General features: G+C 38.2%; 2 protein-coding genes across 13 annotated transcripts in view; one reads left to right on the forward strand and one right to left on the reverse strand.

Moving 5' to 3' along the window:
- Positions 1 to 833: 833 nt before the first annotated feature.
- Positions 834 to 24,875, reverse strand: part of LOC104415082 (lipase-like) — a 74,254-nt gene continuing 50,212 nt past the window's right edge. Inside the window, exons 1-11 of one of the 7 annotated variants that reach the window (XM_039300885.1) lie at positions 6,030 to 6,215; positions 5,857 to 5,932; positions 4,987 to 5,066; positions 4,805 to 4,870; positions 4,595 to 4,642; positions 4,418 to 4,485; positions 4,043 to 4,115; positions 3,791 to 3,952; positions 2,092 to 2,286; positions 1,437 to 1,525; positions 834 to 1,274 (exon numbers count right to left, since the gene is read on the reverse strand). In XM_039300885.1, coding sequence (XP_039156819.1) covers positions 1,061 to 1,274; positions 1,437 to 1,525; positions 2,092 to 2,286; positions 3,791 to 3,952; positions 4,043 to 4,115; positions 4,418 to 4,485; positions 4,595 to 4,642; positions 4,805 to 4,870; positions 4,987 to 5,066; positions 5,857 to 5,929 — 1,068 coding nt within the window. In that variant the 5' untranslated portion in view covers positions 5,930 to 5,932; positions 6,030 to 6,215 and the 3' untranslated portion in view covers positions 834 to 1,060. Of the gene's footprint in view, positions 1,275 to 1,428; positions 1,526 to 2,091; positions 2,287 to 3,790; positions 3,953 to 4,042; positions 4,116 to 4,417; positions 4,486 to 4,594; positions 4,643 to 4,804; positions 4,871 to 4,986; positions 5,067 to 5,856; positions 5,933 to 6,029; positions 6,216 to 24,875 lie in introns of those variants that run through there. The other 6 variants (XM_039300884.1, XM_039300889.1, XM_039300891.1 and 3 more) reach the window with 6 other exon arrangements.
- LOC120287687 (ISWI chromatin-remodeling complex ATPase CHR17-like) overlaps positions 9,191 to 24,875 on the forward strand; it is a 71,163-nt gene continuing 55,478 nt past the window's right edge. The window contains exons 1-6 of one of the 6 annotated variants that reach the window (XR_005545926.1): positions 9,198 to 9,657; positions 9,940 to 10,504; positions 10,612 to 10,736; positions 10,837 to 10,940; positions 11,446 to 11,557; positions 12,002 to 12,695. Coding sequence is in view for 2 of the 6 variants with exons in the window: in XM_039300894.1 (XP_039156828.1) it covers positions 9,430 to 9,657; positions 9,741 to 9,791 (279 nt within the window). In the remaining 4 variants the exon portion in view is untranslated. Of the gene's footprint in view, positions 9,658 to 9,740; positions 10,737 to 10,836; positions 10,941 to 11,445; positions 11,558 to 12,001; positions 12,696 to 24,875 lie in introns of those variants that run through there. The other 5 variants (XR_005545927.1, XR_005545928.1, XR_005545929.1 and 2 more) reach the window with 5 other exon arrangements.

Consider the following 24,875-nt stretch of genomic DNA (forward strand, 5'->3'; position numbering starts at 1 on the left):
TCACTACACCTTAAACAATGAAGGATATATCCAAAGTGTAGGTTTTCATCAGAGACAGAAGCTCTGTCATTCACCTTTTCGTTTTCCTTGAAATGGAGCTTTAGGTTTCAACATTGATAAGGAGAACCACTGCCCAACAAAAGTCCCACATGACAGCCTAAACTTCTCTCTCTCGGCAACAAGTAAGAGAAATTTACAGGGTCTTTCTATGCGAGTAAGCTGTGGTTAACTCAATTAATGCATAGAATTGACAACTAGCTCACCAAGTAAAGGAAAATATACATAAGACGACAATATGTTTTTCCCAACGCTTCGGTGTTGTACTCTCTCTAACTTATCATAAGGTATGGAGGACTTAGCTGGTCTCTTGCACAATGTGCTTTGAATGGTCATAATTAGCAGTATATCCTTTGAAATGATGAAGGAAATTTAGTTCTTCAGCTTTCCACCAATGTTAGTTCCTGTATATCAAGGGAAAAAAAGAAGGTAAAAAGCTTACAACTCTCGTTCCAAAGGCTGATCAGTGTCACATGTCAAGCCAAGATGACATAAATTGTTCATTCCTAAAAGTTAAGATTTAGCAAAGGTTGCCAGTGGAAATGATGCAAGACAAGGTCATCATCTGCTTCCAAGATGGCTTGATGTAATAATTAATCAGCATAACTCCCTGCCAGACAACAGTTGAAGTACTTGCGCCAAGAAGTCTTTAGTGACAATGTGCCTATAGTAGAAGGTGAGGTCACAGATGGAGAAGTGGTCTCCCAAAGCACTCTTTGCTTCACCTTATAAAACTGGTTAAGTCTGGTAAACAAAACCACGGGCCCAAGATAAGATTGAGAGGTCAACTAGGGAACGCATTCATTCAATAGAAATCACAGAGTTGTATTTACAAGAATGACACATTCAACTTCGCACTATTTACATTCAGAGTGAATTTGAGTAGAGCTCTTATGCGTCTTGTGATGGATGTGGCCAACAGATTGATGGAATCCATTTCATAACCTTCATCACAGAGGTCCCTGATAATCTTTGAGAAACCAGGTGCTGACCCAGGAGCATTTTAACTGAAGTTGCTCTTGGCATCAGAATCTGAAGGCAGCTTCAATGTAGACGCAGAAGGATTCCTAGAAAGCAAAAGATTTCCTTTGACATCTTCACCTCCATATTCCTTCAATCGTGCGTCCATTACGATTTTGCATGATCCCCATGTCTCAGCCATTAATCCCACGCCATAGTAGACTAAATGGTCCGCGATGCTGTTACCAGTTACCGATCTGCACGGATGCACCGTCATCAGTCATCCACGTATATTCCTGGCAACAAAGGACTGACATTCTCTAGAACAAGCTGGTTTGTCACGACTCATTGCGTCTAGCATGACAAATCCACAAACTAATTGCTTGAACAAGTAGCCATGACTGAAACTACCTCATTACCTGCTACATGATGGGTCTTCTCCAGAGCTATCACAAACTTTCTCGACCTGATAAACCAGACTACCAAATCCTATATTATACAGCCATACCTACAACCAAGGGAACATTCCAAATACATGTGAACATTGACATAGAAAAGATTATGAGTAGTCACCAGAGTAGCAGGTGGAAATCATTTTTGCATTATCTCATGTCAATATGTTTATCCGTGGCTTTCTTTGAGCTAGTCATCAATAATCATAAGCATTAGCAGACACACAATAATTAAAATGTGTATAATTGCACAAAGCTTAAGACTAGGTCAAGACTAGGTTATCAGCCATCAGGAAAGAGGGAGAGAGAGAGTATATAGCAAACATTATTAAGCGTCTTAAACTTTGGAATCAGTATGAAAAAACTCAAGAAGGCTCTTGCAGGAATGAGAGTTACTCGAATATTTCTCAAAAGTCATGAGCACTACAAACTACCCTGCTTTGCTAAGAAGATGAAAAACAAAACAATTATCTTTAATACGCTGAAAAAAGAGAGTACATACATTGTCGGAATAAATGAGACTTGGTTAGATAGGTTGGAAGAAATGCAAAGCAAACGTCAAAGTCAATCAGCAACAATTCCCCATAACATAGATGATATTCCATCAAGATCAAAGCCTCACCTCTCTAGGGAAGTGATGGTAAGTCTTCTGTGGGAACCGAGAATAGTAAGGAGGCAAATGAGGCACGATATCATGTCCATTAGTAATACGTATGGTATTTGGCACACGGTCACTGTAGTAAGATGCAAAAACTGCATTGCCAATACGAGGTTGTCCAAATGTTAAAACCTGAACATTCCGTGCTTCATGATTGACCTGGAAATGAAGCATCCCCAGTTATATAAGTAGCAGACGAATAACAGCTTCAGCACACATAATTAGACAGCCAAATAACTTGAATGTTAATACATCAATGGCCCAGTCAGGATGGGCAAAAAAAGACATTGTGCATCGAAAACCATATATCGCATTTCACATACAATGGTGAACAAAAGAGTAGCCCTTTCTCTCCATGAAGATTGAAGGTCTAGCGTTACTCTGCAAAGTTCCCATCCACAATTTTCCCAACACCAAACCCCACACCCACAATAAAACCAACCCTACCCTCAGCTTCAAGAAAAGATGTTAACAATATGTTATAGTGGGATTGGGGGTGAATTCACAATCGAGGCACATTTACATGCTGCCACAAGAAGCAATTGGATGGTGGCGTGAGTCACATCCTGCTAATGGCATAAACAAAAAATTCCAGGTTCATGGTGAAAATGCCCCCTTGAACTCCAAAACTTATGTCATAAATAGCAAAGGAGAAACTAAATCAAAATAAGGGCCACCACGAGTGGGCATGATGTCACAATCAGATAAGAACAATTTTCAGCAAGAAACCAGAAAACAAAAGTAAAATTTTAAAATCATTTGTGTTAGGACAAGATGTCATGCATGCTACTTGTACTTCGAGAAAAGGTATAGTCTAAAGTGTATGCAACCTATGATCCTATCATAGGCCACATGAATGTTTGACTCTCAAAAAATCACCGCTCCTCATGGAGAGAGCACAATGGGACATGACTTTGCGGTGGGTACCATTTCTGGTACCAGTTCCACAACAGGTGCCTAGAAAAGTACACTGGACCACTATTTAACAAAGCTGAGACAAAAAGCATAACTGAGACATCTTAGAATTGGCTCCAACCTACAACATATCTACCCAGTAGTCCGACTGAAGTGGAGCTGCTTCATTTGATTAGGGAGAGACAGACAGCAACAGCACACAAACACAAATTTGGGATCGAAATATAATCTATAGCATTTTAAGATTACAATACATAAAATTTGAGCTTCAAGTGCCTAAAAAAGTTATATGTCTGGACCATAAACATATCAACAATCCCAGAAAGTTTCCAGCAAGTGAACTTTGTAATGAATAGTTGGATGTCTTTACCCACTACATTTAAGTATTCAACCAACTCAAAGCTCCAAAACTTAACATGTGCGACTCAATTCACATGACTAGACACACCGATAATTGGTGGTTCGCGTAAAGACTGAGCGCACCCCATTCTGCTTGTGTTTTGTCTATGGGTTGATCTAACAAAAACATAAGCAAACAAGATGCTATGTATGAAAAATTGTATATACAATTATGAGCCATAGAAAGTTCAAGATCCATGTAAAGAGTCTAGACACTTCAAGGTAAAGTTGGCAGAGAATTCCAGATAACTCCTAACAGACCAAAACTGAACAGTTGGAACAACACGATAGAAAAGAAACCGATAAAATTCACAAGTCCCAAGCATAATGGTTTTTCAATTTATCTTACCACAAGATCGAGTCCACAAAAGGATGCCATAGCCCCTCCCATAGAATGCCCTGTCACCATGACGTTGATGTCTCCATATAAATCCTTGGCTCTAATAACAGCATCCAAAATACCAGGTCGAATTGTCGTATTGTGATAAGCAAAATAGAATCCATGATGAACCTAAGCAACAATCAATAGAGTAAGACCACAACTCAATCCAAATCATAAGTATCCACAGGTCACGAGAGGCTTATCATCTCTAGAACTCACCATGGCACCAGGCATGCCGGGGTAATTTATGTCAAGCTGTTTCCAATAGAGATCTTCAACCCAATTTTGTATGCTATAGACATGAATAGAAGTAATCACTAACTGAAAAGCTCAAATGATAAAGAGAAGTGACATAATTTTTCACAGAACAAAATTAATGAAGTATCCGATCTCCTCATGACTCCATCTGAAATTACAGGAGAGTAACTTCCGTGTCTTGGGGCAAATGATTCACCCTTTTTCTATTCATATGGACAGCATTCCCATGTGCCCTGTGTGTGCATTCACTAAAGCCGCTCTTCTTAGCTTAAATTTTCTTCAAATCTTTTGCATGTCAATTGTAAGGGGAGGAATTGCAAAAGCTAACATGCATACCTATGTTCTCGGGTACCTCTAAAAGCTATAACCATAGCATTAAGGTCCTTGGCCACTCCAACATATGCCTATATATATAAAATAGTTTAGAAAAGAGACAAAAGATTAGATGCAATTCAAACATAGAAGCATCACAAGCATCCAAATTGATAGGCCACTGTACAGCGATTTATATACCTGTAAGCAATGCTGAACGTCAACTATCAGTTCAATGACTTCGAACCCTGCTTTCATATCAAAAAGACATTAATAAACAGTTCAGAAGCTCATAAGACGAAGTAGCATATGCCCACAAAATCTCATCTTAGGAATTGGGTATTTAGTACTAAAGATCCATTCTTCATGCAACCTTAGCAACAATGCTATATTAAAAAGTAGTCAAATTACCTTGGTCTTTCCATCACATCTAGGACATGTCCAACTTAAAAGTTCTGTCAAATCTGACATGTAAACCTGCAATAGAGAGCTTTGCATGAAATTACAATTTTATTGTGTTGAAATGGTGGAACCTGATGCGTAACAATAATAAGCTCTAGGTAAATCTGAAATTTTTTTTAACGAGCACTTACGGCCGATGCATACTCCACCAATATCGTGGCAAGAGTGTGATTGTAAACAGCTTTATGAGCCTTGGACCTCACTCTGAGTTCTGCATTTACCAGAAGATAAAATTCCAGATTGAAATGTGGTCACGAGCTCATTCAATCACAAGCAATGAATCGAGTTTCTCATGTCTCTAGCAAGCTATTTTGACGAATCAAGCGAGGGGAATGCTTTAAGGAAATATCAACTCAAAACAACACTCGGTATATTTTTGCAGTCCTTCTTTGTGAACTGAGAGAACTATTTACACAATGCAATGCGATGAAGAGGGATAAGTAAAGAACATAGGTTTCCACTTTTCAATAAAGATGCTCCATGAAAACCTACCGGCAACAGTCCATAACTCAACCAAACAAAAGTTGAATACCTGATATTCAATCACTCTAAGACACTCAACAAATTATATCCCCAAAGTAGAAACGGCAGAATGAGATTTGCATCAAACAAATATAAGGAAATTCGATCAATCTGACCATATTCCAGGCGTAGCATTGATCCAAACTCAGTAATCTAAGGGCTGAACAGAACCAACCAAACACAACTCAACGCTCGTCCTTCGTATGCTTTGAAAACACCCAATTGTACACCAGAGGGATCATATAGCTATATAGTTTTGCCCCATTCAATCAGGTACTCCAGCTCCACGACACAGTCAACGATTTCCCCCAACCCTGAAATGCCTAATCCCTTAAATTCACAATACAAATCTCACTGTCCGTGCTCAAAAACCGACGTACTCAATCCTAGCGCCTTTCTATTCGCGCCTTGTCACAATCAAAACTCCCCATCGGAGAATCAGAGCAGTTGACTGATGCACGAACGCGAACTGCAATTACCTCTCGCCCCGCTTGCGGCAACCAAGCACGTCAGAACAACCATCAACCTCAACCACGACCCAGTCCGCTCCATATCCTGCAACAGAAAACGGATCCAACAGCGTCGTCGAGAAAGGGACAAAAAAAAAAGCACGAAATCGCGCGAAAAAAAAAGAAAACTCCAATCTCCGCACCTTTCATGTACGCAAACAATCACGCGCTATCAAAACGGCGCGAATGGACTTTTATTATGGCGATTGAGAGCCGCAGCGACTTGTTGGGGGCGAAGGGAAGCGCAGGACGACGACGAATTTACGTATCATTCCTGATTTGCCCTCGGTTTCTTCCTCCGTCGGCGGGCATATTCCGTGCCGCGTTCGGTGATTTCGTCGCTCGCGCGAGGGCAGCGAAGGAAGTTCATCTGAAATCGGGGACCGTTGAGAATGAATGACCGGGTGGCGATTTCTTCTGTTTTCTTCTGCCTTTGGACAAAATTTGGGATTCTGTCTCTCTTTTTGGAGCTTCCCTTGGGTTTCTCCACGTCAGCACTTTGACTCGCGGCTTGGCTCAAACTAGAATTCCAACAAAAAAAAGAAAGAAGCTAAAATTAATGCTAATATTCGTGGAGGTATATGGAAATGCAAGTACTAGTACTACTTCGGACGAATGTTTTAGAATTCAAGCTTGAATCGATCTAATAACTCGACTTATTCGAATTTGAAAATAGTGCAAGTATGCTTGAGTGACTGGCAAGTCGAGCTTCATTGCAAATCGTGGAACCTACTTCTCTTGATTTAAGGGAGAGCTGCAGAAGGTGACTTGCCATATGTATTGATTCTCGATGCTCTTGGTGTTCTTATTGAGTTGGATATAGTAGTTGTTATTTGGATTGATACCATAAAAAACTCCAAACTGACATACACATGACAAATTTACTCATTATTAGTCAGTGTTAATTTACTCTAAATTTACCACAAATTAATTTTTTGATCACTAAAAACTTATACCAATACACCTATGACAAATTTATTCATTACTAGTCAGTGTTAAAATTTATTATTAAATTGTATTGCTAATGGATATACTAGTTTAAAATTTTACATTCCATTAGTTTACATTAAAATGTTAAATTGCAGAGTTTGATAACGGTTGACATATGTACAAATTTAAGGTTTTACCTTCCATTTATTATAGTTATCACGGTATTGATCCAATTAAACGAAAAATTAACGAAATATAAATTTATCATAAATGTACTATATTTAAGGTTTTTCTAGTAAGTTCATCAAATGTATACAAGTTTTGGATTTTTTATGGTTAAAATATCAATTCAGGATAAATTTATCACGAATGCATCAATTTTGAATTTTTCATGATATTAACTCTTTTTATTTTTTAGAATTTCGAGTTTAGTTGCTTTGTCTAAAATATACAAACTACTCATAACGTGAGCACATTTAGAACTGATCACTACCTTAAAAATTACAGCATTATCGTCTTATAGTTGCTCAATGGAATGTATGAGTCGTACGAATATCGTGATTAAATGTTTTACATATAAAAAGAACATGAAGTACAATGAGTTTCTAATCTCGAACAAAAAGGTTGCAAGTGCACATTTTAAGAGGACAAAGATTGCAAATGAATTTTTATTTTTGATTTTGCATTTAGCTCACACTAATAATATAAATAAGAACATTAATACGAGGTGCGTGCCATATTCGGTGGCTCTCACAAATTTATATCGGTAGGGGAATATTTATAAAACTATAGTGAAAGCACTATAGAAAACCTAAAAAGCATTGACATTCAACACGCGATGCGATACAAAACAACACCCAAACATGTCATCTCTCAAAAAATAAAGAATTCCGACATGCTTGACATGTTGTATATTATACTCATATTTTATATATAGTTAATAAATTATTATTTTTATGATTATTTCAATCAATTAATCTGATTCAAATTCACAAATAAACAAATAATAATAAATTCACATAATAAATTTACACTAAAAACATTAATTCATAATTTATTAATATCCTTTATTGTTTCAATTTGACAAATTCAACTCTATTTCAATAAATCCATAAAACTTTGAAAGAAAAAACAAGTAATTCACATTATAGACGCGTGTCGAGACGTGTCGAAAGAAAGAAGAAAAAACTTGAAGGTAAATTGTGTATCATGAAAAGCGAGAGTCAAAGAGAAGATGAGAAAATATTAAGTTTTTCTTCTTTCTTAATTTTTAATTTTATTATTGATTGTTATTTTTTAATATATATATTTTAACCATTCATTTATTAAAATTTTCTAAAATTGACCTCGCATATTGGAATCACGTGTTGAAAACTCATATGCCGAAATTTTGACTCGAGTATTAAAGAGTGTTGAAAAAATTGATTAGATGTTGGATTTTTCGACACGTGTTAATCAAAAGTGTTGAACACGTATCGAAACATCAACAAGACACAAAAACTTCAAGAAAGTGTTAATGTTTCATAGCAAAAAAACAATAGGTGGGAGTTAAGAAAAAGGTGATGTTCAAGAAAATTATCATGAAGAGCAAAATAATCAATTTCATAGACACCCAATCTTTTCCTTTATATGTAGTAGAGATAAATGAATTAGTGTGACTTAGGTCAAACTTTACAAGCACAAAACTGATTAATAATTTAATACACTGCTCATTTTTTGTTGCTAGGCCTATACACTACTTGTTTGCTTTATAAAAAGAAAATATGAACATGAAAAAATAGCAAACCCACACCCGGAGATGTTAGCTCAACGTTAAAGAGGCCGCATGGCCCTTCGCGGGTTCATAAATTCAAGCCATATCAAGAATGAATTTTCAACTAGTTAGAATCTTGAGCATTTATAATCTCCTTCCAAACTTATAACGTGTTGATAAAATTTATAACGATGAACTCATACACGTATTAATAAACATATTAGTTGTGTTTCAAACTAAACGCACTATAATGATTAAGGAATCTGATTAAGGTGATATCAAGAGTGAATAGCCGTAGTGATAATGTTTTCGTACTTCTTTGTTTATCAGAAAAATTTCGCAACCCATCAGGGCGTGGGCGGCGAGGCCAGGCCGGACCACCCGCCTGATCCTCGAGCCGCGGGTCCATCTCGCGCGCTGGCTAGCGCTGGCTCTAATTCCCGTGGCGGGAAACGAAATTACATTTCTCCCCTCCCCCTCTGACTGGCGGGAAATTTTCGCACCCAGTCGCAGATAACGAAACCGAATAATGGGAAAAAAAAAAGCAAAAACCGAAATAAAAAAAAAAAACCCAATCGTTAATTAAAAATCATAATAAAAGCGAAGGGACTATTTAAAACAAAATTACGAAAAAGCGCAAACCCTTCTCCCCCTCCCTCGCTTCCACCATTTTCGGACACCGACTCCGATCGAACGAACCACTCATCGGCCTCCGCCCCCTTTTTAATTCCGATCGTCGCTTCGGATTTCGATTCGGCCTCTCTCCCTCTCTCTCTCTCTCTAGAAAGAGCAGCGACGAACTCATCGATCGACCGATCCCGCCGATCTCCGCCGTGAGCAGGTCTTCGGCACCGATCGCCATGGCGAGGCCCTCGAAGCAGCAGGCGTCGTCCGACGATGCCCTGTCGGACGGGTCCGAGGAGGAGGAGCAGCCGCAGCTCGACGAGCCCGTCAACGAGGAGGACGAGGAGGAGCTCGACGCCGTCGCCCGCTCCGCCAGCTCCGCTGACGACGACGACGCCGCCCCTCCCGCCGACGACGACGCCGGCGAGAATGGCGAGGCCGAGGAGGAGGACGACGACGATGAGGTTCGGTTGCTCGGCTGCTCCTGTTTGTTCTTTTACTGGATTAGTTGGGAATTTCGGCGCTGGATCTCTCGTTTGCTTGCTAGGGTTTGCGGGGGTCCGGCGCGGTTGTGGGTCTCTCTGGTGTTTTGCGCTAGGAGGTGGATGTGTGCTTCGTGTTTGAATGCGAGTTTTTCAAGAAGTTTTAGAATGAGCGTTGGATTTCGACCGAGGATGTTCGGTTAGACGCTCGAGACAAGTTTCTACTGGTCTCTCGTGATTCTTTTACTGCATTCGTTTCTGCAGATTGGCGCTTGCTGTATTGATCCTCCGCTTTGCTATTGAATGCGCAGAATGAAAAGTATATACGTGTACTGCAAGGTTAAATTAGCACAAGAGTTGAAGCATTTTCGAGGTGAACTTGTTTCTTGCTCTTCGTTTGGGGTTTATTATTTTCTGGCATACTCTCGGTTGGATGAAGAAGAGCGGAAGTTGAGAGTGTCTCTCGCTCATAGTGAAGGCATGGTGTTCAACCTTCATGTTGTGCATGCCAAAAACTATGCCTTTGAGAGGGATTTCTGTTTATTTTATTTTCTTTCTTTCTTTTTTTCCTGGTTGGTTGGTTGATTTTGCATCTCCATGGCTAGAGTACTTGAGCAGAGCTGCAACTTTTCATGTTTCTAATATTCGAAGCTGATGACTTGGGTTTTCCCCTTTTATTTCAACATTTCCTTGTGAAGTTGTGATCGAAAGCTTCATCAATCACCTCTCACCATATACAAAGTGGGAAACGATGGCGAACAGAGCTTGTCTATCTTGCTCTGCTTCTGTCTTTACATACACATGACTTCTTAAGTTGGCAAGTGCTTCCGTACGTCTGAAATGTTGTTAGATACTTGTAACTATGACTTAGTGAGTATCAGAAGTGTTGCCTCTACTTATTTATTTTTGCATTCTTTTTCCTCATTCATTGCACAGGAAGATAATGGTGAAACAGAAGTTAGCAAGATGAAAAGGCCAGGATCTGTGAAATGCAAAAGTTGAAGAAGAAGAAGATTCAGGAAATATTGGATCAGCAAAATGCCGCTATTGACACCGATATGGTGCCTTTCCATTCTAAAAATGACTATTTCTTGCATTATTTTGAGTTCATGTATTGATTATGCCAGTAACATTTTCTTGTTTTTGAAATGATTTTTCAAGAATAATAAGGGAAAAGGGCAGTTGAAGTATCTTCTGCAGCAAACTGAGATTTTTGCTCGTTTTGCCAGAGGAAACCAGTCCGCTTCACAGAAAATTAAAGGAAGGTACCATTACCAATGACCATTCTCTCTGTATTTTGTGCATTGCAGATATGATCTCTTGTACATATGTTCCTTTTGACAACCTGCTGAACAATGTCTACATATGTCCTAACTTTCTTCATACTTCATAGTTGCTTAATTGGGACTGAAAGCTTTGTTTGATCCTTGACGGGCCTTTTGCTATATATTAATAATTGCCTAATGGTGGAATTCTTTAGAGGAAAGGTGCCTATGGTCCAGTGGTCTAACCCTTGCTACACTTCCAGTTACATTTGTTGTTGAGGTTCCATATTCAAAGGGAATTGGGATTTGGTATCATTTATGCAAATTAATGATGTTCAATTGTAACCTTATATTGATTGTTCTGTCCCAGTGGACAAATGAACATCTGCTCATGTTTAAAAGTGAAGAAAACATGTTTGTGAAGTTCAAGTCATCATTTGCCAAACCATTTCTGTGTTTAGCATTCATGTTTGTTCAGTGACGTTTTTCTTTGCTTGATTTGTAGGGGTTGTCATGAATCTAAAATAATTGAAGAGGAAGAGGATGAAGAATGTCTTAAGGAGGAAGAAGATGGCTTGTCTGGTATGGAAACGCGCAGCTGCTGACACAACCCTCTTGTTATCTCTCTCTCTCTCTCTCTCTCTCTCTCTCTCTCTCTCTCTGTGTGGTTTGATTGAAAGAAGGATAGTCTTTGCTGCTCATATCTCTGCTGTACCCCTGCTTTGGCTTGGAGAAGCTGTAATGTTTGCTGCAATTTCAGAATGCTAAATAATGAGGGATTGTAAATGTTCTCTTTGTTGACATGATTCCTTATCACTAACAATTATAATACTCCAAGTACTTACTTTGGTGTTGACTAAGTAGAGATTTTTGACATCCCTTCCCGGCCCTTGTCTAGGTGGGGAACCTCTTGCACTGGGGACACCCTTTATTGTATTGTCGTCTGGCCCCAGAGAGATTCTGTTTTGCTCTGATTTATGCAATTATCTTGCCAACAGGATATCTCCAGCAAATATAAGTTAACTGCTTTCTTAAGTTCTATTTGTATGGTTTTTTTGCAGGTATACAAGGGAAGATGAGGGATTACTAGCTTGCTGGATTGAATTGGCTCATAAGATTGTATGAGAATGGCATTAACAGAATACTTGCAGATGAAATGGTAGGTTACGGGCTGCAGCATTTAGATGTGTGCAGTATGGAAGCTGGAAAGGCTAGAAGATGCAGAGCTCAGAGAAATTTGCTAATAGAAATTCCAATGATATCTTAGAGATATTCATCTTGTAAGATCTTGAAATTGACATGTGCTGAGATAACCAATTATTGAGTCTCCTAGAAAGTCTTATATGCCTACAATACTCATACCGAGTTGATGATGGCATTTCTGGTCTCTCCAACTTGAAAAGCTTGAGAGATTCGTCCTGGGCTAGCCAATAACTCTCTTCCCCCAGTTGACTAGGAACTTGAAAAGATTGTGGAAGATTCTATCCCCGGTGGATTGGTAGGTTAAAGAGACTGGAGTCTTTAAAGTTGTCCTCTTCGATAATGACCACCTTATTGCAAGATATTCCGCAACTTTCTCATCTCTAGAGAGTTGAACTCTGTCGGGAATGTCTGTAGTGCCTCCCGAGGCTTCCCTCGAGTTTACCGTCCATATGTATTAGACATTTCCTATCAGTAGGTACATTAATAGACCTATCAACCTTGAAGAAACTGTAAGAACTAATTGAGTATTGTGCAGTTACAGAGATTCAAAGCCTTGAAAGTCTGGAGAATCTTAAAACTTTGGAGCTGAACGAGCTCCACTGACTGGACAAATTGGTCGACTGAGTGGCTTGAAGAAACTAATGGCTTTTCATTTACATCATCGTAATGATCTGGTTGACTGAATCACCGGACCATTTGTCCATCTTCCAGCAGAAAAGAATGGACACTTGCTCTGTTGAGTACTTTTTTATTTTGGATAAGAGGTGCTTCCCATTCTGATGTACATATGTGTAACAAAGAGGTTTATGTAAATCTTTTTAAGTTCACTTTGCATGTTGACTAGTGATAGTTCTGCAAGTACCCTTGTTCAGATTTTCTTTGTTTTAATTTGGTTTAGATGTTTTAATGGCTTTGAATTGCTAATTGACTTACCTCATGAGGTCAAGTCAAATTATATGAACTCCAAGTGCATTATGTTGTCAATTTACTATGTGATCATTATTTGAGGTACCTTATAAATTGCTACTTCGTTTTACTGAATTTGAAACTGGTCGATGCCCATACTTCGTGTAGGAGAACTTTAAAGTAGCTGTTACAATATGCATGAAAGCATCTTGGCACTTGTGGCATCACCTCTATGGTAATAACAAACACAAAATTGTGATATGAAGAAGAATAATAATCTACATAGGTAAACACATGTCCAATTTGGTTTTTAAGTAAGCAGATTTCTTAACTAGATTCACACAAGATGAAGAGAAGTGGTAATGATTCTTAAATAAATTAAAGAAATGTTCCCAATTCCAACTTGGTCTGGCATTATTTAATGTTTACGTAAATATGAAATAATGACCCAATCATTAAATTTCAAATGAATAGAAGTGTGGCAAAACATTTTTCAAGTCTAAATATATAATATGGAATAATCTCGTGCCGTCTGCAAGTTTTTATCTTTTTGCCTCTTTTTTTATATCTTTTGTAATAGATAATCCACGAGCATTAACCGAGATAATGAAGAGCCACAACTTCAAAAACACTATTTGAAATAGAGAACTTTCATACTTGAGATTAGGAGTATATATATATATATATATATACATATATAGTCATTAGAGAGGCTTCACAAAACTTTTGCCAGTCACTAAAGAGGCTTGGAATAAATGTGATTTTTATAATTTGATTGGTAGTTGGGGAGTGTCTTGGATGAAGATCAAGCTCAATAATTCCATCGAGCTTCATGTTTTGGTGTCAATTCGGGCCGGGCCCCTTAGCCCATTAAATTGGATCAATTAGAGTTTGCCTTGATTAGGATTTGGTTTTTTTTTTTTGGGGGGGCAACAAAATTTGTTTGGAAGTTCATGTCTACTTTTGTTGGCTTTGACTTTGAAATGAATCCGCCCATTCATTTAGGGGCAAAAGTGGATTCTCATCCCCAAAATTCTACACCACGTAGTAAGTGATTTTCTGCGTTAGAGAAACGTAAATAATTGTCAACTAACAGGCTGGAGTGATGCTTCGAGGAAGCATCCTTATTAACTGATCTAGCAACAAAATTGGCCCACGACTCTTATTCAGCCAATCTTGTGGCTTCTGCAAAGTTAAATGACCTACCAAAGGTCATTCAAAATATCTTCATTTTTACTACCTTAAGATTATGTGGTATAGGAACAAAGGCCTTGATAGTTAAGGCTTGCACCTATACGAAAAGACTAGTCAAATTACTCATGCACTGGCTTGCAACTTTGGGGAGGTCAGCTCATCAAAGTTACCAGTAAAAGACTAGTCAAATTGATGTTATGTAACCACATTCAAGTGCAATATAGCGCTACTACATTCAAGTGCATTACTTTTGACAATTTATGCATTGGTCATTTATGTGAGATCATTGGAACTTGCTTGCTCGTACTTTAAATTTGAACCTTATAACAATGCCTTGTGAAGCATAACTTTGTTATACGTCGAACAATGAAGGACATAGTCAAACGTGTAGGTTTTAATCCATGACAAAAGCTCTTTCATTCACTTTTTGGTTACCTAGGAATGGAGCTTTAGATTTTGACATTGTTAAGGAGAATCGCTAAACAACAAAAAAGTCCTATATGTCTGCCTAAGCTCTTTCTCTTGGTAAGGCTCTTTCTCTTGGTAATAAGTAAAAAAAAAACTTATGGGATGTTTCTATAAAGGTAAGCTGGGGCTATGGCTATTAACTCGTAGATTTGAAGATAGTATATCTTTCCCAACGTTTTGGTGCTACACTCTGGCTTTTGCTGCAATGTACAAACTCCTGCTTATCGTACAATCTCAAGGGTTTAATTGTTCTCTTGCACGATGTGCTTTGAATTGTCGGAATTGGCAATTTATGCTTTGAAATAATAAAGGAATTTCATTTTTTCCGGTTTCTGCTAATGTTAACTTCGGCAATCAAAAATAGAAGGTAAAAACTTACAGCTCTCATTCCAAAGGCCGCTCGATCATTCTTACATGTCTAAACCAAGATGATATAAATTATTTACCTCCCTAAAAGTTGAAATTCAGCAAAGGTTGCCAATTGAAATGACGCAAACTTCAGACAAGATCATCATTTGTTTCCAAGATGGCTTGATTTAACTGTTAATTTGCATAATTTCCTACCAAGGAATAGTTGAAGTACTTGGTTGCGTGGATGTGCCAATGAGCTAGTAGTAGAAAGTAAGGTCACTGATTGAAAAGTATTCTACCTATACAATCTTTATTTCACCTTATAAAACCGGTTAATCGCAATACCATGCGAGTCTTACAGTTCCATAGTTCACACACATCTGCCAATTATGTGCACTTCAACACTAGTTCAACCCCAAAAAAAGGGCCACGACGCATGGAAAGGGCCACGACGCATGGGCATGATGGCTCAGAACAATTTTCCGCCAGAAATTGGCAAACAAAAATGACATTTTAAATCATCCCAAGTGTTTGAGCAACATGTTACAACTGCTACTAATACTTCAAGAAAAGGTTTAGTCTAAAGTTCATGCAACCTATGATCCTATCGTAAGCCATGTGAATGTCCGTATAATCTGAAGACAAAGTTTGACCCTCAAAAATCACAACTTGTCATGGAGAAGAGAATTAATGGAACATGACTTTAGGGTTAAAACCATTTCTGGTACTAGTTCCGCAACAGATGCCTAGAAAACTCAGGACCACTCTGTCCAATAAAGCTGAAACAAAAGCATAATTTAGACATTTTAGAATTGGTTCTAGCCTATAACGTATCTGGCCCCGTAGTCCGATTGAAACGGAGCCGCTTCTTTTGGTTAGAGAGACAGACAAAAACAGCGTGCAAAACACAAATTTAGGATCAACATATTCTAGTTTAAAATGCATTAGCACTTCCAGATTACATGACATAGAATTTGAGCTTCAAGTGCTTGCAAAATTTATATGTTGAACATATCAATAATCCCATTAAGCTTCCAGCAAGTAAACTTTGTAATGATTAGTTGGAAGTCTTTATCCCCTATATTTAGGTATTCCACTAACTTGAAGCCCCATGCCTTAACTTGTAAAACTCAATTCACACAACTAAATATATCAACCATAGGTGGTTCAGGTAAAGGGTTATTTGCAACCCATTCTGCTTGTGTTTTGTCTATTGGTTGATTTGCCAAAAAAGAAGAAAAAGAGAAAAAAAACAAGATGCTGACGAATTGTAAATATAAATATTAAGCCATAGAAGTTCAAGATATCCGAGTCTAGACTCTTCAAAGCCGAGCTAGCATAAATTGCCAGGTAACTCTTAACAAACCAAAACTGAATAAATGGAAGAACACAATGGAGAAGAACCAACATCCGAACCATAACAATTTTTTAACCGTCTTACCACAAAATCAAGTCCCCAAAAGGATGCCATAGCCCCTCCCATAGAATGCCCTGTCACCATGACGTTGATGTCTCCATATAGATCCTTGGCTCTTTTAACAACATCCATAATACCAGCTTACATTGTCGTATTGTGATAAGCATAATAAATTCATGATGAACCTAAGCAAAGACAATAGAATAGGAATGTAACTCATTCCAAATAAGAAGTATCCACAACTTGCAAAAGGCTTATCATCTCTAGAACTTCGCATGGCACCATACATGCTGGGGTAGTTTATGTCGAACTGTTTCCAGCAGAGATCTTCAACCCAATGCTATATGCCATAGAAATGAATAGAAGTAATCACTAAATTAAAAGCTCAAACAACTTTTGCAAGAACAAAATTAGTGAAGTATGTGATCTCCTCATGACTCCATCTAAAATTACAAGCACATAACTTTTGTGTCTCAATGGAAATGATTCATTGTTTTCCCTTCTTATGGATAGTAGACCCATGTGTTATGTGTACGTGTTCACCATAGGCTACTCTTCTTAGCTTAAATTTTCAGCAAATGCTTCGCATGTTAAATGTGAGAGGAAGAATTGCTAAAGTTAGCATGCGCACCTTTGTTCTTGAGTACCTTTGAAAGCTATAACTGCAGCATTAAGGTCCAGACCTCTATGATATATGCCTACAAGTAATATATATTGATTAGAAAGAGAGACAAACAATTAGATGCAATTCGAACATAGAGGCATTAGAAGCGTTGCCAATTGGTAGGCCACCACAGCATGAATTATATACCTATAAGCAGGCTGGACGTCAACATGACTTCGAACCCCTGCTTTCAGATAAAAGGGCATTAATAACCACTTAGAAGCTAAAAAACAAGGCAGCATATGCCCACAAAATCTCATCACAAGAATTGGCCATTTAGGACCATATTGGGGTCCTATTCTTTAAGTTTACGCAACCTTAGCAACAATGTCATATTAAAAGGTAGTCAAATTACCTTGGTCTTTCTATATCAACAAGGACATGTCCAACTAAAAAGTTCTGTCGAATCTGACATGTAGACCTACAAAATAAAAAGCTTTGCATCTAGTTACAATGTTATTGTATTGAAATGGTGAAACCTGAAGGGTAATAACAACAACAAGCTCTGGGTAAATGAGGACGTCTTTATAAAGTACACTTACAGCAGATGGATACTCCACCACCATTGTCGCAAGAGTGTGATTGTAAACAGCTTTATGAGCCTTGGAGCTCACTCTAAGTGCTCCATTTACCGGTTAAAAGAATTTCAGATTGAAAATGCAGTCATAAGCTCATTCAATCACAAGCAATGAAGCAAGTTTCTTATGTCTCTAGCAAGCTATTTCAACAAATCAGATGAGAGGAACACTTTGAGGAAACAACAACTCAAAACAATATTTCAATATATTCCTAACGTCCTTCTTCATGAACTTAAAGAGCTATAAATTTAATGCAATGTGATGAAAAGGTAATAAGTAAACAACACGAGGCTCCTCTTTTGCATAAAGCTACTCCATGGAAACCTACAAGCTACATTCCATTACTCGACTGGAGAAAAGCCGAATAGCCGATAGTCAATCACCGTGAGACACTCAACAAATTTTAATCCCAAAGTAGAAACAGCAAGGTGAAATATTTGTATCAAACAAATATAAGGGAATTCGATCAATCTGACTATATTCCAGTGGTAGCATTTAATCCAAACTCGGTAATCTAAGAGCTTAACAAAACTAACAAGAATACAACACAACACCGTCAGTCATATGCTTTGAAAACATCCAAATGTACACTTGAGGGATCATTCATCTATAGTTTGCCCCCATTGAACTAGGCACTACAGCCACACAGCATAGTCTACAACTTCCCCCAACCCTGAAATGCCTAATCCGCCAAATTCACCATACAAATCTCACTTCCCCAAGCTCAAAACCGATGTACTCAACACTAGAGCCTGTGTCTATTCACACCTCATCATGATCAAAACTCTCAATCCGAATTGAGCCAGAGGATCACAGCAAAAACCGATACATGAACACGAATTGCAATTGACCTCTTGCCCCACTTGCGGCATTCAAGCACGTTAGAACCGTCACTCCCAACTATGACCTGTTCCGCTCCATATTCTACAAGAGAAACGGATTGAACTGCATCATCGAGAAAACTACGGTGCGATCGCGCAGCGAGATAGAGGGGTCGGTCGGGATCTTTGTCCGCATTGCTTGAATTCCGGTCTCGCAAGTTCGTGGATTTCATGGCAATTGAAAGCTACGGCGACTTGGCTCCTTGGGGCAAAGGAGAGAGAGGGAGATGAATTTACGAAGTTTCTTGTTTTGCCCTCGGCATCTTTTTCTGTTGGCGGCCACATTCAGTGATTTCGTTGTTGCGTGAGGGCAATGAAGTAAGTTCCAATAATATTTTAAATTTGGGGTTCTCTCTCTTGGAGCTTTCCTTTGATGTCTCCACATTAGCACTTTGACTCGAGCTTCTTCTTTTTTTCGGGGGTCTGTCCATCGAGCTTAGTTCAATTAGTTGGGTTCCAATCCAACTGGGATTCTAAAAACCAACAAATCAGGATTCTAAAAAACGCACTAAAATTAAGGCCAATATCCTTTGCCTATTTTATTTATATTTGTAGTGGGATATTTTAAAAAGTACAAAGACATTAGTACACAAAAAAAAAAAAATCAAAGTTAAAGAAAATGAAATCCAAGAGAACTTATCCAATCTTTAAATTTGTTCCTTTATAGGTGATATAGATAAATCAATCCCTCATTTGGCTTTAAGTCAAATTTTGTAAGCATAGAATAAATTTATACACGGCTTAACTTTTTTTACCAAGCTCATATGCTACTCATCTTAGGTGTTTGTCGCCTTATGTGGAAAGATTTTTTAGACTTTTAGCACATCAATGGGATTATGATGACAGACCCATACACTTAAGATCGAATTGATTAACAATGACTCAAATAGAATATTTTGTGATGGATAATCATCCCCTCTTATTCTTTATTAAAACAAAAATTCATAGCCCATCATGACTCCGGCGGCGAGGCCAAGTCAGATCACCCCACCTCGAGCCAGGGGTCTATCTCGCCGTGAACGGGGCGGTGGCTTCAATTACAACGGAGGGAAACGAAAAATACATTTCCCGCGCGCTGCCTGGCGGGAAATTTTGGCACCTGTGGCATAAAACCAAAATCCAATAAAAAGAAAAAGAAATTGAAACCAAAGCAAAATCGAAAATGAAAAGCGAAAAACAATTCGAAACAGAAATACTCAAAATGCGACCCCTCTCTCTCTCTCTCACCAGCACCGATGACCTCGATCGACCGATCGATCGGCCAGTCGCCGCCGTAACAGGCTTTCGGCACGGCCGTGGTGAAACCCTCGAAGCAGCGGGCGTCGCCCGACAGCTCGGAGGAGCAATGGCAGCAGCTCAACGAGCCTGGTCGACGAGGCGGAGATCGAGGCCTGTTAGACTGCTCCGCCTGAAGAGGATGACGCCGCTGCGGCCGCCGGCGCCGACGAGAATGTAGTGGCTGAGGAGGTTGGTTGTTCGCCTGCGCCGTTCTTGCTGGATTAGTTGAATACTGCAATTGCACTCCATCCTTGACAAGTCTCTTGGAATGCTCTGCGAGGAAACCCCAAATGTCTTCTGGATCGTAACAAATGGCTTCAAAAAATTTTCGTAGTAAAAGGAATGTCAAATAGCAAGAGTAAACCGATAAATTGAGAGTAGCAACGCAGACAAAATGATAATAATAAAGAACAAGTTGATTTCATTCATGTGAAGAGTATTTTCACATGGTTAACAGTTAAGTGCCTTAATGGTGTACTGCATGATGATAATAACATCCTTTTTAAGGATAAACAGCTTGGATGCAGGACAATCGGCAGGAAATTTAACCTAAAGACAGTATCGGCCGGGCCGGGTTGCAATGGCAGGTTATTCTCTTTCAAAAGCTTCATAACTTTTTGGACGAGTGTAGCATCTTCGTGCGTTTTAGCATAATGCTGCATTTCGATACCCCAAGTTAACAGAAGAAATGTGTGAAAGAAAAAAAAAACGAGACGAAAGAAAATCACTTGATATAAGTACATATCATCATTACAGATATATGGTTTGTGGAACCAATTGTAAGGTTCTATCCATGGACATTATGCTTCCGCAAGGCCTTCTTCCCTACAATTTTGTCAACTTTCTATCATCAAGGACTAAGCTATGTAGCACGGACACTCTCCGGAAGCTTTCGTGTCGTGTCCGACACTCCGACACGTGTCCGACACGTCCCGACACGCTCCGACACGCGGTCAACGAGTGTCGAAAAATCCGACACGTGGTCAACTCTTTCCGACACGCGAGTCCAAAATTTCGACACACGATTCCGACATGCACGTGGTCAATTTTAAAAATTTATAATACTTGAGGGGTCAAAATATAAATATACACAAAAGAAGTAATAAAATTGCTATAAATATACACACACGGGGTCAATTTTTTTTTTTCAGTTTTATTTTTTTAGAATTGTGTTATTTATTTTTTAAGTCTTTTACTCTGAAAGAAGTAATAAAAAATGCTATATATGATAAATAAATAAATTTAAAAATATCATTTCAGCATTTTTCTTTAAACAATGTTTTTTTCCTCTAAGTTTTGTGTATTATTGTAACAAATTAAAATAATGAATGATATTATTTAATATTTTTTGTGTAAATTAATTCTAGGCTATTTTTATTATTATTTATTTATGTATTTATATATAAAAATATATATAATATATAACATGTCGGAACGTGTCGAAATTCTCTATTTTTAAGAAATGACGTGTCGACGTGTCGTGTCGTGTCGTGTCACGTGTCACGTATCCGTGTCGGTGCTACATAGGGACTAAGTCCCTCATGGTGATTTAACTTATTAAGTAAAATAAGGATTAAGAGATATAAATGTGGATATGATTATGTACTCCCAATGACCATTAATTGTTGTAATATCCTAACATAAAGAAAAGTACTAATATTGGTATTAATTCAGTCTTAAAATTTTTCATATTTATACTAATTCAATTCATCCTGCCAATTTTGACTGGTTAGCGCTAATGTCGATGCCGACCTTCCACTGATGTGACAACTATTAATAATTTTTTTTTCTATTTTTTCTTCTTCCTCCTTAGATTCCTTGCAATGGCTAGTGAGGCTTGCTATTGCCCTTGCCCAATGGTTGGCCAATGCTTGAGAAGAAGGCCAAGAGGAAGAAGAGGAAAAAGAAAAGGAAAGGAAAAATAAAAAACAGACAAAAAGGAAAAAAATTAATAAAAAATTCAAAAAATTATTTAAAAATTTCCATGTTGACACTTGTCAGCTAGCTAGCATTCATATTAGTGTTGATAGGCCAAATTTAGCCAAATGGACTGAATTTGTACCAATATAAAAATGTTTAGAACTAAATTAATCCAATTAAAAAATTTAGAGCTAAATTGGTACTAATACCATGTGTTTAAGACTTTTTTTGGTACTTTTCCCCTTGACATGAGACATGCAGTGGAAATGCAATTTGATTTGATTTATTTTGCTCGGAATTAATGAAGAGCTTAATTACCAGAATCGGCTGGAACAAATAACCATTGAAACTATTAGTTTGTAAAAACATGTCTTTTGCCCTAAGCGGATGCTCTTTGGTGAGCTCTAGTAATGAATTAAATAACTTGAAGTGGAGGTGTCATTCAAGAAATTAGAAGCTTGTAGAGCTAGCAATTCATCAAAAGATCAATTTACGGAATAAGTGTATGCAACGTATTAAGTTGGATCGAGCTTAATATTAGTGTCTGAGTCATAAACGATATAACAAGTTCGCACATGAAAAACAGAGACACTTTTAACCAATTTAAACACATGGAAGCACGTAAAGCAAGTTAACATGTCTCTCCCATTATAAATGTTTATACACATTTAACAGTGTTGTATGTACTTCAAATAAAATGTGATTTCATAAAACTATGTATGAAAAACTCTTTCTTGAACATGTCATATGTGTCATGTTACTACTTCATCCATGTTGCAGTTAAAAACTCCCATGAATTCAAAGATTTGATAATCTTTGCAGTGAAAAAAAGAAAAAAAAAAAAGGTTGGTTATCAACTGTCAAAAGATCATAACTTTATTTCTCAAATGAAGCAAGAAGTCAACTGAAGATCTGCATAGGTTCTGCAAGACAATAGAGAGAAGCTTAATATCCTCTCTTCTTGCAATTTTTCAATAATGCATTGCATCTATGCATTTGGAGCTATTATTCTTTTCGTATTAATGGATTCAAGAATGTCGCAATACATCTCCTTCATAATCTCTGCATTATATAATAAGAATTAAATACCAGAGAACGACACAATTCGTCAAGAGAGCTCACCACTGTTAACTAAAAAAAAGAAAAAACCGGCAGGTTCCTTCTTTCCAGCACTTGCTCTGGTAAACTTGACATTATTTAATAAGGGGCTGCAAGCAATCTATTGCCATGAACTGGCACCGTGAATTTCGTCGTCATCACATCAAAAACCTCTTACTACCAACGAAAAATGCGTCTCCGTTTTGTATCAACAAGGGGACGAAACAATTCAACCCAGAACTGATATTGAAGAAGGTGAAGCGCTAGACTAGAAGAAACAATTCGACATGATTCATTCTGTTACAGAATCATGTCTCCAACATCAGAGTTGTACGAAGCAAACACAATGAAAACAATAAAAAGATGACATCTCTATATTCACAAGCACAATACCTGACATCACAATCATTCCTGATCTATATATACTCTCCGCTTCATCTTGACTGCACTAGGTACACATTCCTTGAATGAGTTACTCAGACTTCTTCATCGATCATCAAATTCCTTTTGGCCTCCATATCCAGACATTTAACTCAATCTGAAAAAGGCCCCCACTAACAAAGAACCATTAACCTGGCATCTACAATCCACGCAAAATTCCTCAGTAGCCAAAAGGAAAAGCCTAACGGACAACAAGCACACTACCTGCGAAACCAAGGGACTAAGCAGTAGAGAAGGAGGAGCTAGGATTTTGATATGCCTGGACTCAAATTTGCGCACATTCCACGAGTTGGTTATCATAAGAAGAGATGAATCCAGTTGAGCTGAGATGAATCGGAGGCTTGAAATGCAGTAGAGTCTGCGAGCTCTCGAGACAGCGTGCATGGCTTCGAAGCCATCGAATCATGAGTTGACGAGTTCTCGAGCCTAAAAAGTCATGTTGTTTTTTTTTTTTTTTTTGGTCTTGCGAAGGTCGTGTTGTTGCTGAGCGAGTTTTTGATACTTTTATGAGCTTCGAGGAATAATACTTTTGATCACTCACTCTATTTCTGATATTCTCTTGCCAAAAAAGAAAAATTAACATCCTTAATTCTACTCCAAATTCTAAGACATCTTTTCCTTTTCTTTATTTTTTTACGCCACATGACATATTCTTGGTTCATTACCAAGACCATGACTTATCGGTATATATATTACACTAGCAATTGCACATTGAAAGTTTCTTTCTCCCTCAAAATGTGAATTTGAGTCATTATACTCGCACATTACACTTCTCTGGCTTCGAGCAAAGTTTGCAACAGACTTGAACTTGAGCATTTTCCCTTTCCTGACATGCACATCAACAAATCCCTACCCTCGGAATGGTAACTGGGCCATGCGGGCCCAGACCCAGCACAGACCGGCTCTCTTGGGCCTGAGCCCGTGAGGGGCCCTACCTGGCAAGGCCTGTTAGCAACAAGGGGCTGTGCCAATGCCTGGGCACCGGCCCAAAGCCTTTCTTTTCTTTTTTTCAAGGGTGATTGTAGTCAGAACAAAAAAGTGAAGATAGTGATAGTAATCATCTTTCATGAATTTCATAAAGAAAAGAAATTCCTCGTAGCATGGGAAAAGAAGGGGCAAGACAGGATGCATCAATTACAAACTTTTTTTTGCCACCGAAATGCATCCTTATATTTTTTTATATAATCCTAGCACGCTTCTTTTGACTAAAATCTGCGATGTTTTAAAAGACACTCTCTCTAAAAGCATTGGCAGCTTTTCTTTTCCACATTAGCAATGGCCCAATCTTCTTTTTCTTTGCTTTATTGCTTTAGGGTGGGTTTGGTTCAACCTCTCCATTATCACTTTGCTTTATACCTTTCCCCCTTGCATGCTTCTTTTGACTATAATCTTGCCAATGGCCCAAAAGGCACTCTAAAAGCATTGGCAACTTTTCTTTTCCACATTAGCAATGGCCCCATCTTCTTTTTCTTTGCTTTATTGCTTTAGGGTGGGTTTGGTTCAACCTCTCCATTATCACTTTGCTTTATACCTTTC

This window comes from Eucalyptus grandis, chromosome 8 (genome assembly GCF_016545825.1).
Source record: "Eucalyptus grandis isolate ANBG69807.140 chromosome 8, ASM1654582v1, whole genome shotgun sequence".
Taxonomy (NCBI): Eukaryota; Viridiplantae; Streptophyta; class Magnoliopsida; order Myrtales; family Myrtaceae; genus Eucalyptus; species Eucalyptus grandis.